This window comes from Pipra filicauda, unplaced genomic scaffold, assembly GCF_003945595.2.
Source record: "Pipra filicauda isolate LSUMZ 115617 unplaced genomic scaffold, ASM394559v2 scaffold126_size2276778_pilon, whole genome shotgun sequence".
NCBI classification, from domain to species: Eukaryota; Metazoa; Chordata; class Aves; order Passeriformes; family Pipridae; genus Pipra; species Pipra filicauda.
This window is the reverse complement of record NW_024103729.1, coordinates 1,762,431-1,774,925: the sequence shown is the minus strand read 5'-3', so window position 1 is coordinate 1,774,925 and position 12,495 is coordinate 1,762,431. Positions and strand designations below refer to the sequence as shown.

The window sequence follows — 12,495 nt, the reverse complement described above, 5'->3', positions numbered from 1 at the left end:
AATTTGCAGGTATTTATATACTGTAAATAACTTTTCCTGCCTATTTTTGCTGGAATAGGCAATTGTTTTGGCAAAATGTTATATTTTGTTATTGTTTTCACAAGTCTGTAAGAAGTTATACATTATCAATTGCTACTGTTTTCTGCTGAAATAAAATATTTTACACCAGTTTACTTTTCTTCCAGTGAGCTTTATCTCAAGGTAAGTTGGCTCTTTTATTAGATAGTTCACTGTTCTATCCTGGTCAATAAGTGTAATGCATCTGATTGTCTCACTCATCAAACCTTATTAATAAGGGAGTTGAATTCCATGAGCCGACAGTCTTTCCTTAGATCATCTTTTGGCTTACACATCATAATGTAAGATTTCCCATCTGAACCTTTCAAGGTGATCTTTTTTGGCTTTTGAAGTGAGGCAAGAATTTCCACCTAGAGAAAAATGAAGTTCTTAATTAACATCTGCATCAGATTATACAAAATTAGGAGTGTAACTGTGATAAACCACTGCAACCAGTCATGTCAGCACATCCACGGTGCTGCAGCATATTCAGCTCAGCCCACCTGCCCCAGGCTGTTGTGAAGAAGCCACTCAGTTTCCGTGGAAGTAATTATGGAATTTCCTACTCACTCCTCCATTTCTAGAGAACTAAGATATATTTGCAGCTACATTTGTTTGACATGAAGTTAAAACCCAGGTTCCAACTAGAGCCTTACCGTGTCATCAAAGCCTGCAATGTAGGCCCAGCATCCAGGGAAAGGGTCATGGTTAGAGTGGGTGCCAGGAATTGAAGGAAGAGTTGGTATCATTACAGATTGTAAGGGAATGAGGATTTCACTGAATGTGTGCTCTTCTACTAATCTTTTCAGTGCTTTGAAATGAATATTCATGCTTAATGTTGAGCTGTTTCCATCAACCTTGAAAAAAGTTGATAAAGTTAACAATAACCCTTAACAAACACTTAAAAGAACACTGCTATTACACATTAACTGATAAACAGAATAGAATAACAAATGCTTATGGTAATAAGAAAAATAGCAAGTTACACTTCAAATAAATAATCGAAAAGTAAATATATGTGGCCATTATGGCAGATGTATTTTTCCCTTTGAACGTAAATACAGAATAATGAAAGAGTTTCTTTAGTTTTACCTTTATTATTAAGATAATTTGTTCATAAAAGCACAACCAGCCTACTTTTACAGTAAAACTTTGTGAAAGTTACTGGGAATGAATTATATGTGAAAGTACAAACCAATGTAAAGCCCATGCACTGTGAAATGTACTGTTACATACTGGAAGATTTTACAATGCACTCGCTTTAGAGCTATTTTCTACTTTTTTTTAAAAACATTTTTATTAAGTAAAAAAAACCCCCAACTTCTACAATTTAGAGTAGTTTCTGCTAAACTGCAGTAACTGAATTGGCTAATGGAAGTCATCAGAAGAAGCTTTTGCTTTTTGCTTTTTTGAATAATCTTATTCCATGCATTAATTTGTTTATTTGTGTAAGTACCGGTTTGTTGCACAGTTCTAACAGCTTGTCTGTGAGGCGAGTTGCATCTCCAATAAATTTCCCTAGAGATTCCTCCATGTGAATAGCTCTGTTTAGAATCTCCTTGCATCTGTTGACGCGCATAGGGTAAGAGGACTGAAAAAAAAAAAAAAAGAAAGTTAAAATTTAATAAACAGCAGTCAAATGAATTGAAAAATCCCCCCCTCCCCCAGTAATTAATATTCTTTCCTCTACTTACTGCTTGTCATCTGGAGAAGGATGTGCTCCAATTGACAAACTAAAGTGGTATGGTTGGTGTGGGTGTGGGGGGGTGTTATTCTTTCTGAAACCATTCTTGTGAGTCCCACAGCATAAAGGTCAATATTCAAGAATATGCCAGTGTATCCTGAACATCATTTCAACCAGCCTAAAGAAACAGTATGCACCATGCTTTCCAGTTTGCTTGGGAATGACCTTACTGCCAGGTAATTATTTGGATTAAGTAGTACATCTATCCTACCTTAATCAAGGAACAGAGTCGATTATTTGATTATAAAACTCAAAGTAATATTACACAGTTATTAAATGCAATAAAATCTGTTGCCCATAACTACAGAATTCATCAGCTATTTATCATTCAAATTTCCTTTCCTAATACATCATACAAGTTCAGATGCCTATTAGCATTCTAATTTGGAACATTTAAACTGTAATATCTGAATTCAGACTGCAATAAAATATTTTGCAGTGATGGCATCAATATCCTCTTCCATAACACTGGATCACAAAAACTGAAACTCTCAATTCCTTATCATCCTAAACAGGTTATATTTACATTTCTCTCTGATGAAAACAAGTTTTGTAAACTTAATAAAGGTGCAGTTATGCATAGCAAGGTACCTTGGACACAGCAGTCATCATCCACATTGCTTGCTGGGGGTAGGCTAAAAACACTTTCGCAACAATCACCATCAGAACGGCAAAGACCTCATCATGGGAATGGCAGATGCGGGAGATGAGCTGAGAAAAGGCTGTCAGGAACTGGTAAGGTGCCAGGTGGTTTGTGTGCTCTGTAATCACCTTATTTATCTTGGCCAGATCGTGCTTCATTTGAACACGTTCTGAACGACTGGCTGGAAAACAAAAGGACAACACTATGTTCCTGGTTTTCCCCACTGGAAATGTAAAGTCATTTAAATCAAGGCTGTAAAGTTCTTTTTAACTTAGCATACAGTGACTCAATACATATGCTATTTAACTAGCTAGAATAACAAGAAATTACCAAGCACAGAACATGGGCCAGGCACTATCAGGAAAGCTCTTATTACACTCTTAAAATTACTTCTCTAAAATGATGCAACAGCATAGAATGAACAAAACCCACTCCATATGTTTGCCTGATAAAAGGATTCCAATGTTCTTTAGTGGACAGGAAATGAAGTCTTTACATGGGCTGAAATCAGCACATCTGCTCCTATCTCCACCCCTGCCCCTGAGGATCCAGCAGAGTTCCACATCACCATCACAGGGAACACGATTTATGTGCCTGCAGCCAAGCACAGCTGACACAAGTGTGCAGAACGAGGTCAAGATCAAGGAGCCACAACTGTCTACTTCACTCCAGACCTGCAGGCAATGTTTGCCATTTTTATTTGTACAAAAATCTCCCAGCCAAGATGCATCTCTGGTGTTAGTTCCACATGCTTTCCTGCTGTCTGCCAACGTGAGTTTTTTCTCCCCTCATTTTGGTAAAACGAGGGGGAAAATTTCAGTAAAATTCCTTCAACAACTGAACCAAAACAAACATGGAAAAAAGCCCCAAAGCCTAACACTTTACTGTAGCAAGTGTATACAATTACACTACTCATCACTCATGAGGCAACTTAGAAGATACTGGAGGATTTAATTAAAATAATTAATACTCTCCTGCATATTAACAACCTGTAATTTAAAAGAATAGTAGTACTTTTTTGCTTCCATATGATCTCAGGCAATAAGTCTAAACAAAGAACTGTAGATACACTTCACTGTTCTTTCAATCATGTACTTAAAAGAATTAATATATATAGAAATTATGTATTGGGAAAAATGTTCTACCTTTATCACATTCATATGCTTTTGCTCCAAAGTCCAGCCACAAAGACAGCATTCTTGGCATCGACTGATAGATGAATTGGTTTCCATACTGCAGAGACCTGTGATTACATGTTTAAATCAAAGTATGTTAATGATACATATTGGAAGCAATAAGAATTTTACATTCTCAATCATTTCACATTCCATTCTGAACTTAAGAAATTTATGTCAGCATTTTAATGCATCTGCAACAACCAAAAATTACAAATATACAAAGGTTTTGGTTTTATTAATCAAAACTGCAGGTGAAATAAATAACTGTCTGACAAAAGACAGACTTAGCAAGAAGTAAACTTAATTAGCATGAAAACAAAAAGAAAACATGCAGCAGTTTGTTTTATAATACTGCATAAAAATTTGAGTCAGTCTGAATTGGTGAAATATAATGTATTCCTATAAAAATATTTTTCCCAGTATAATAGTCATCCTTCTATAGAAACTAAGAAAAGTTCCCCTCTAACCTCCCAAAATGATGAACGATGTATCTAATCAGGTCTCCTTGCTTTTCCATCTTGTTGTCAGTTACCATTGGCATTAATTTATCATAGTATTTTGCAAGATAAAAATGTCCATCTTCCCATTCTGGCAAGAAAATTGTAACATCCTGCAACAAAATAAAATGAGATAATTACTTTTGAGAGGATGCTAAACTGAAAATAAAAAAATGATTCTCAAGAAACAAGAATCTTGTATTAGTTATGTTGTGCACAGTACATGCAAAACAAGTATTAATTGTTAACTCTGTAACTCCAAAAATTGTAATTTTGCCCCAAAATAATTGCTCCTACAAACTAGAAGTCTGTTTTTAAAGTACCTTTTGGATTTGGAGACAGCAAAATAATTCAGGACAAGACGATACAGAATTCCTCATCTAGGAAATATTATACTTTCATTAAGAAGATAATAATCAAGTTCTTGATCCTGATAAACTCAATACTTAGTTTCTTTTAGCTTTTTGAAAAATGAAACAGCAGGATTTTAACAGTTGGACTTGATGATCTTTCTGACCTAAATGAATCTATGACTCTACATTTTTCAAGTTTCCGTTTTCCTTCTAAATCATGATGTTTAAAGAAAAACAAAAAATTGTGTGATATATTAGAAAATAAATAATCTGGTGAGTGGCATATCCATCCTTTAATAACACTGGCTTGTTTCCAGTGCCAATGCTTAGACAGCAGAGAGTTCTGAACATTAGTATTTTCATAGAATTCAATGAAATTTCATTTGTTTCCACTATTTCAACCATCATTTGATTTACTACATTAGTTAGATTTTTCTCTAAATGACTGTTACAGAAGGATGTTACTCAGTAAGACAGCAGCAACTATTAACAGTATCAAATGCCAAAGCTTGGATAGGAGACATACTGCTTTTTAAGGAAGCATAAAGATCTGCATCTCCTACTGGTTTAGTAGGCCGTATTAATCAATACCAAGAAGTATTTCACAGGCATCACAAGAGGAAGCATGCAGTGCTGTGCTGTTCAAGAAAAACATACCAGGTGTCCCTTTTCCTAGTTCTTCAGAGACTGAAAGTATATTTAAAGCACAGTTATAAGTCACTACCAGAGAGAGGAATAACACTGAAGAGTAGTGCAATATGTCATTAAGTCAACTCTGTATTTAGCGTAGTCCACATTTTAGTGAGGAATTTTAATCTGTGCAAGCATGAGAAAAAAGCCATGCTCCTGTAATTTGTTTTTTCTTTTAGAAGAACTATATTAGGTATTTGTAGCTCTCACTGATGGGAACTGTAGCCTTCCCATCAGCCTGTACTGATGTGCCACATTAAAGCTAATTAAGATAGTTAAATCTTTACAAGAAGAACTATTTCCCTCCTACACATTGATACTCCATTTAATCCCACTGTTGTTATACTTGGCTGACATCATCAGGAGCATAATGATAGCTTACTTAAGGGATTCAAAACCACTGTCTTGTTAACACTTATCCAAATTACCTTATACTTTTTCATGACTGCATTGCTCTCAAAGTTGGCAGTCTCTTCCATAAACCTGCCCACCAGCAGCATTGCCCGGCCATGGATGAGCTGGTTTTTGCTATCACAGGGTGCTTTATTTTCAGGGAAACATAAGTCAACCCCCTTCTGGAGAACAATGAGTGCTTCATGAACCTCACCCTAAGGGAAAGATGAGAACATTGTATACACTTGAAATGAGAGAGATGCAAAACTTCCATCTTACAGTTGTTATTAAGGCAGAGCTCTGTCCCCAAGTGTGTTCTAGGCCATTCTGGCTGTGGTAACTGAATATTACTGACTTCAAATGCTTCTTTTATTCCCTTGTTATCTCAGCATTGTTGTGCCTTTAGGTGTACCACAATAATTGCTCTGATGTTTGCTGCTTACTTCTGTCAGTTAAAAGGAAACAAACTAAGGAGAGATCTACTATTAAGATAATGTAAATTTGCCTGGGCTGCTTTCACAGAGGCAGGTAATCCACCAGTTTTATACACGGCTGCCAGAAAAATCAATAAATACAGAAAAGGGCTGAGTAGCAGCTGGAGGTAAAAACTTCCTGTGGCTCAGCTCCAACCAGAATGTGCTGATAGCCCCAAATGACATACCTTGTTTTACCTATGCTGATTGTGTGCCCGTTTTTCTTGAAGAAAACTAAAAATATTATTTCCTTGCCTGTAAGAAATTAAATTCCATTTTTATTTTCCTTACCTTGGACCAGAGCCACTTTGCTCTTTCAATGTAAAGCTCAGAGAGTGTAGATTCCCCAGCGTTCAGAAGAGCATTATAGGCGGTCTGGTGATGACCAGCTTTTCTTGCAACTCTCGCACTCTGGAGCCAGCACTGACCAACAAGCTCACTGTAATCCTGGCTGCAGAGACATTTTTGCAGGAAATGGAACGTTTCAGTCATGATATATATCACAATGTGTTGAAATAGAAAGTGAATTTCTCAGTAAGCTCTATACCATGTAATGATAACTTACAATTTTTTTAATACATTTGTTTCACCTTTTTTCCCATTTAGGCCTAGAAACAAATACACTTTCTCCCTGTTTCCCTTATCGTTCCTATAGACACCACTTTTCCTCCTAATTTTGAAGGTATATAATGTTGGAGAGGACTACTTTTGTTTACAACAAATTTCCAGAGTTTTATCTTCTCTCTTCTAACATATATGGAAACCCTGAGTATTACTGAGAATACAACACAGACAAGAAACAGTCACGTTCTCACCTTTTACTGAGACTAAGCAAAGCCCTTCTCAGAGCTAAAATGGGTTCTTTTGCTCTGTAAGAGTTTTGGGTCATTTCAATACGAGCACACCAATTCAGGGTATCTCTGCTGTGGTCACCGTCTGGTTGCTGAAACATTGGCCCAATACTGTGCTCCAACTCACACAGCATATGCAACCTGTGCCAGCAAAATAAAGGCAAAAATCATTCAGAATTGATTGCTGTTTGAGATATATGCAAATTTTACAAAGCTTTTGCCATTTTCTTTCTAAAAGTTGTCCCTAAAGCAAGAATTCAGCAAAACCAAGCACACAGAATCAAGGATTTGTAAATTGGTTATATTCCTTTGCCAAGCTTCTGAACACAGAGACAATGAGGATCACTTAGAGAGGAAGTCAATCTTTAGAAAGAGTATTTCTATCCATTACTTTTAGCAGCAGTTCTTCAAAGAGTCTGATATTTTCAACAAGTCCCATTTTAAAATCAATACATTGTTAACTAAAATAAAGTTATCCCATTTATTTTAGAATACCATTACTGTTATTAGCTGCCACTGTAAAGCTGCAAACCTGTGCTTGGATATGCCTTGGAAGTGTTAAGCATTTTCATTATAAAAAGGCTACTCACTTTTTAGGCTACTACAGCCAACTTGAAAGTTTACTAATAAAGGAAAAAATAAAACTACTGAAAGGGATGGGTTTCAATTCTTACTGCTCTTTTCTTAATAAAAGAAGAGAGCACTTTTTGGCCTCCATACAGGTTAAAAGCAATGCTCTTAAGTTAATGGAGTTACTGGCCTATATGTACCAATTCAAGCATGGAATTAGATTGCTGGTTTTATTACCTGCTGGTTTTTATTACACAAAAATGTTTACATAAACTTGCTTGCTGATTTTGAAAGACTAGACTCAATAGTTTAATTTTTCATGAATATTTTTCATGGGGGATAAGTATAAATTCCCAATTAGTTGAAGGTTTTCAGTTGGGTGAGTATAAAAAAGGTGACAAAAAATGCTCATCAGTACCATTTACTGTGGAAATGCAAAACTCTTGCTACTACATAGTTGATTATGTGATTTCTGGATTTGAAAATAGTGACATGAAAATGAGAAACCTGATAATGTGTTCGTATCCTCGCTGGTAGGATCCTCTTTCAAAGCTTGCTGCTGAAAGGGGCACAATCTGTTCTGCTCGAACAACCTTGAGTGTCTCGTAAAAAGCAGCTTCATTTTTCTTCTTGGCTGATAACAATAAATTTCCCAGTCTGACACTCCAAGTAGTGGACTTGACGTCTTTGCAGAGAAAAAAAACAAACCCTCTATTTTTTTAAGCAGCTTAATCTGAACATGCTAATTTTTCTTAACATACTACTGGAAAAATAAGCTTTTCTCAGAACTAATTAATTGAGTTTTAGTAACACTCTATAATGCCACTCCACAATCCACCCACCCAAAAAAATCCAAAATATATTGGGCCTTACACACACTCGAAACTTCTCAAAGACTATACAGTTTACAATCAAATACAGTTACAAAAACCAGAAGGCTGCTAGGACCAACCCTCCAAACAGTAAAATTCCAAACCAAAAAATTACAATAGCTGCCCCTATTAATCAAGATGATTAAACTAAAAATACACTTGTTCAGAAATGCAATGAAGGATTAATATTTTTATATCATGATAACTTACCTGAAGCTAAATAATTTTCCAGTAAATCCCATCGGGACAGTTTCCAGGCTGCTTCCACCCTGTAAGTGTTCAATTCAGAAATCCATTCAGACCTGTTAAAAGAAAAAAAAGGCAATAAAACTTCATGCTGTCTCCCCTGTTAATCCTACATTATCCTAGCAAATATTCTTTATATAAAACTTCTCTTACTTGAAAAGCAGCAAGGTAAGCTTGCTTCAAATGAAAGTCAATAAAACCAAAGGACATGCACTGATAACAAATAAGAGCTGTGCAACACAACCCCACAAATGCAATCTCCAAACAGCGTATTTAACTTCCATGGCCCTCCTTAAAAATTACCAACTTTCAATCCATTTATCCTATTAGACTACAGAATACCTATGGAATCAATAACATAGGAGATAATGAAAGAGTCTACCTAACAAATTAAAGCACATCCCAGCACTGCACCCAGTGCAGACAAGAACTACAAATATTTTTGGACATCTTGAAAGCAATAATTTATAGATAAAGCACTCAAGGTTTTGTAGCTTCACATTGCTAATTGGATATTCCTGATAAGCCTCAAATGCTCGTTAATGAGCAGAAATGGCTTTATATTACTCAAAGAAACCTTGCATTAGATGCTTACAGTACCTGTTTGCCAGCACTCCATTCACCTGAGTAATGACCGTGGATAACTGACCAAGGCCTAACATGGACTTCACCACACCATGATAGTGAATAATCTAGAAATAGGGGAAAAAACACCACAAAACAAATAAAACCTCCATACATATACATAAATGAAATCCATGGCAGTCGGAAGGAGGAAAGATGTCCCTCTGGGTGCTTTTTAGAATAGGAAAAGGCATAACTAATTGCACCATAAGCTAAATGAACATTCAAAAAAAATCCAGTAAGAGATTTTTTTCAGCTCATAAGACTTTCAGTAGCAATAATTATTCAGCAACTGCCACAAAAAACTCTTATATTCCTATTTTACTTAAATATTCCGAAGAGGTTTTTTTGACTTAGTCTTCTGTGAGATTAAAAAATAATAATCATATATATTGAAAAAGAAAAAAAAAAGTTTTCTATTTACCTGGTCAGGTTCCAGTTGGATAGCCCTGTCATAGCAGGCTGTTGCATCTCTTAATAAGCCAATACTTTCATGTTCAAGGATTTGTTCTTTGAGAGATGGCTCTCCTTTCCGAATGGCACTCACCCCAGCCACTCCATCTGGCTCATGCATAGCAGCATACAATTTCTTTATGCAAACAGAAATGGAAATGGACATTAAAAGCAACTCTAAGACAACAAGAATTTATTTTATATATTACATGTTCAGAATCCCATATCTTCTGGAAAGTGGAGCACACACTGCTCTGTAAGACTTGTTGGCATCAGGCTTTCATGGAACATGTCAGTTTTGCTGGGCTGCTTCCAAAGTTGAGCCCTACTTTTGCTCACCATACCATAATACTCATGATCTTATACTAGGGACAGAATAACACATTAAGTTACCAGAAATGATCTGTAGAAGGGGCAAAATAAATGTCCTATTATGACATGATAAAGTTGTATAATATGAAGATGCAGATTACTTCAGGTGGAAATGCAACATACTGAGTTTTTTAAAATTTGAAATGTCACTGAGGAACATAAACCATAGGGAACCACAAACAGGATCATGTCATAGGTTCAAATACTACTTGAAAATGATTTAAATAATTTTCAACACCCTTAGCAGTAGCTCTTTTTCTACTTTAGAATAAGCCACTTGGATTTTTTTCAAATGTGCTTTGGCTTTTTTTTTGTTTGTTATTATAGTTGTCTGTGTTTTCTCTGACAAAAGGCACAGAGCTACCTAAAACCAATAAATGTTATACTTTTGACAAAACTACATTGAATTATTTTTAGGATTTTACAATCTTATTATACACTAGAAAGCTACTTATTCCTTTTCATGTAAAAACATGCCAAGCCAGAGGAAGTACTAAATATTGCTCAAAGACTAAACACTTGCATCCAACAGCAAGTGCCCAACTACCTGTTTTCTTCTTCCCATCTCAAAGAAGAATTTGACAAAGCTTTATTAATCATGTAAATTTTCATTTTAAAATAAAAAACAAAACCAAAAAGAACTTCAGAACCTGAAGAAATCCAAGATGTTCCTGGATATTTTGTTTCTTCTCTGTGATGAATGATTCAAAGTGCATCACAGCCCTTGTGTAAGCCTTGGAGCGAAAGGAAGCCACAGCCAATGTATCCTGAGGGATGAGGTCCAGAAAACGGGTCACATTTTGATATTCTCCATAGTCCTCACTTGATGCTGTTGGAAACAAGACATATTAAAAAGTCTGTCAACTGAGGTTTCATTTATAAGAATTACTTTATGCATTGAAATTCAATTAAGTCATTTAACAATCTAATGAGATAATTGTATTAATTTAAGAACACATTTTCTCTTCTGTCAACAATATTTTTTTCAAACAATCCTGGTGAACTTCCTCCATCTTGCAAGACAGCACAGAACATGTTAAACTAAATGTTTAGAAAACTACCAAGAAATTAATATTTAATTATTTGAATTTTGAATCTGTATTTCCTGTAACAGGCAATCAGAACAAGGCTTTTGGGGTGGGAGGGGGTGGAAATCACAATATGATATTAAGAAGTCACAGAACAGACTTACATATCACGCTAATACTGCATTCTTAAGTGGTCATAATGTGAAGCCACAAATGCAAATACTTATTTGAAGAATGCCAATGCCATTTTAAATAAAATAAGTATCACTCACTTTTTAGATCACTCCTGTCTTTGCTAGATTTGCCAGTATTTTTCTCAGCAATAAGTATTTGAAACTTATGTCTAGCCCACTGAGTGAGATGATCAAGCATGGAGAAGACTGTCTGTGTGCTCAGCTGACTGAGATCAGATGCACTGTCTTCAAGTCTCCTGGTGGACTGGTCATCGTGTTTCAGAACAGCCATAATCTCCATGTAAACCTACACAAACGTTAAGATAAAAGGCAGAAGTGTCCTACCAGCATCAAAATAGTAAGAAACAGCAATTAACAAAACTCAAACTAAAATACTAGATATTTTAAATGTATATTTTAATAATTTAGGGCTTAATTCTAAGCTCTTGTCTCTCTCTCCAAGCTCTCTCTCTCTCACAGTCTCAAGAGGAAGAAATGGCAAACCAAGTAGGAGTTGTTGTCCAGATATTCCATACAGGGAGAAAGCCTTTAGGTTTCAAACACACAACAAATCCTACTGCATCTCTTCTACAAATACAATACTTCAGGGTTTGATAAGAACAAAGCTATCTACTGGCTAATAGATCACAGATCTACTTTTTTGCTTATATTTAAGTAAATGCAATGCCAAAAGACCTGTTTCCTGTTTGGTTTAGTCCACAGAATATGAGTTAACATACATAACAGAGGCTTATTGTGGATATACTTGTTCACATAAGAAAAATCATCACACACTCACAATGTTTAAACACAGATACTTTAGCAGTGAAATTTCAAAGTAATGAAATCTAAGTTATATTTTTCAGTATCTTCTCTCTAACTCTGTTGTTTCTTCCAGGACATGCTTACAAAAGAGTCCTTGCAAACCTGCATCTCTCTGTACACATATGTGCTGCTCACAGCACATATGGCAGCACACAGGCACATGCAGTGACAGCTGCAGCAAACTGAAGAAAAACTCTGGACAACTCTCATATCCCTGCCTTGCCACAAATCCTGCTCCACATGAACCTGGTAGTTAAACAGTTTATCCACTTAAACTGCAATTGTATGCAAAGGAGAGGAAAAAATTATGGGTCTGAATTCTTGGAATTATACAAGTTCAATTTATTGGTTGTTTTTGTTGCACTCTTCCTCTTTGTACCACTCCAGCTCTGGATGTTCCTGCAGTCATAATTAACTAGATGGTATCTCATCCTAGGCCCAACTGAAGAGAGA

The 12,495-nt window shown here is 35.8% G+C and overlaps 1 protein-coding gene across 1 annotated transcript in view; it reads right to left on the bottom strand.

Moving 5' to 3' along the window:
* ATR (ATR serine/threonine kinase) overlaps positions 1-12,495 on the bottom strand; it is a 39,342-nt gene that overhangs the window by 5,246 nt on the left and 21,601 nt on the right. Inside the window, exons 27-41 of the mRNA XM_027739879.2 lie at positions 11,317-11,524; positions 10,667-10,845; positions 9,616-9,780; positions 9,168-9,259; positions 8,532-8,623; positions 7,957-8,134; positions 6,844-7,020; positions 6,320-6,479; positions 5,591-5,770; positions 4,090-4,232; positions 3,590-3,687; positions 2,393-2,625; positions 1,514-1,648; positions 714-914; positions 285-428 (exon numbers count right to left, since the gene is read on the bottom strand). Coding sequence (XP_027595680.1) covers positions 285-428; positions 714-914; positions 1,514-1,648; positions 2,393-2,625; positions 3,590-3,687; positions 4,090-4,232; positions 5,591-5,770; positions 6,320-6,479; positions 6,844-7,020; positions 7,957-8,134; positions 8,532-8,623; positions 9,168-9,259; positions 9,616-9,780; positions 10,667-10,845; positions 11,317-11,524 — 2,385 coding nt within the window. The remainder of the gene's footprint in view (positions 1-284; positions 429-713; positions 915-1,513; positions 1,649-2,392; positions 2,626-3,589; positions 3,688-4,089; positions 4,233-5,590; positions 5,771-6,319; positions 6,480-6,843; positions 7,021-7,956; positions 8,135-8,531; positions 8,624-9,167; positions 9,260-9,615; positions 9,781-10,666; positions 10,846-11,316; positions 11,525-12,495) is intronic.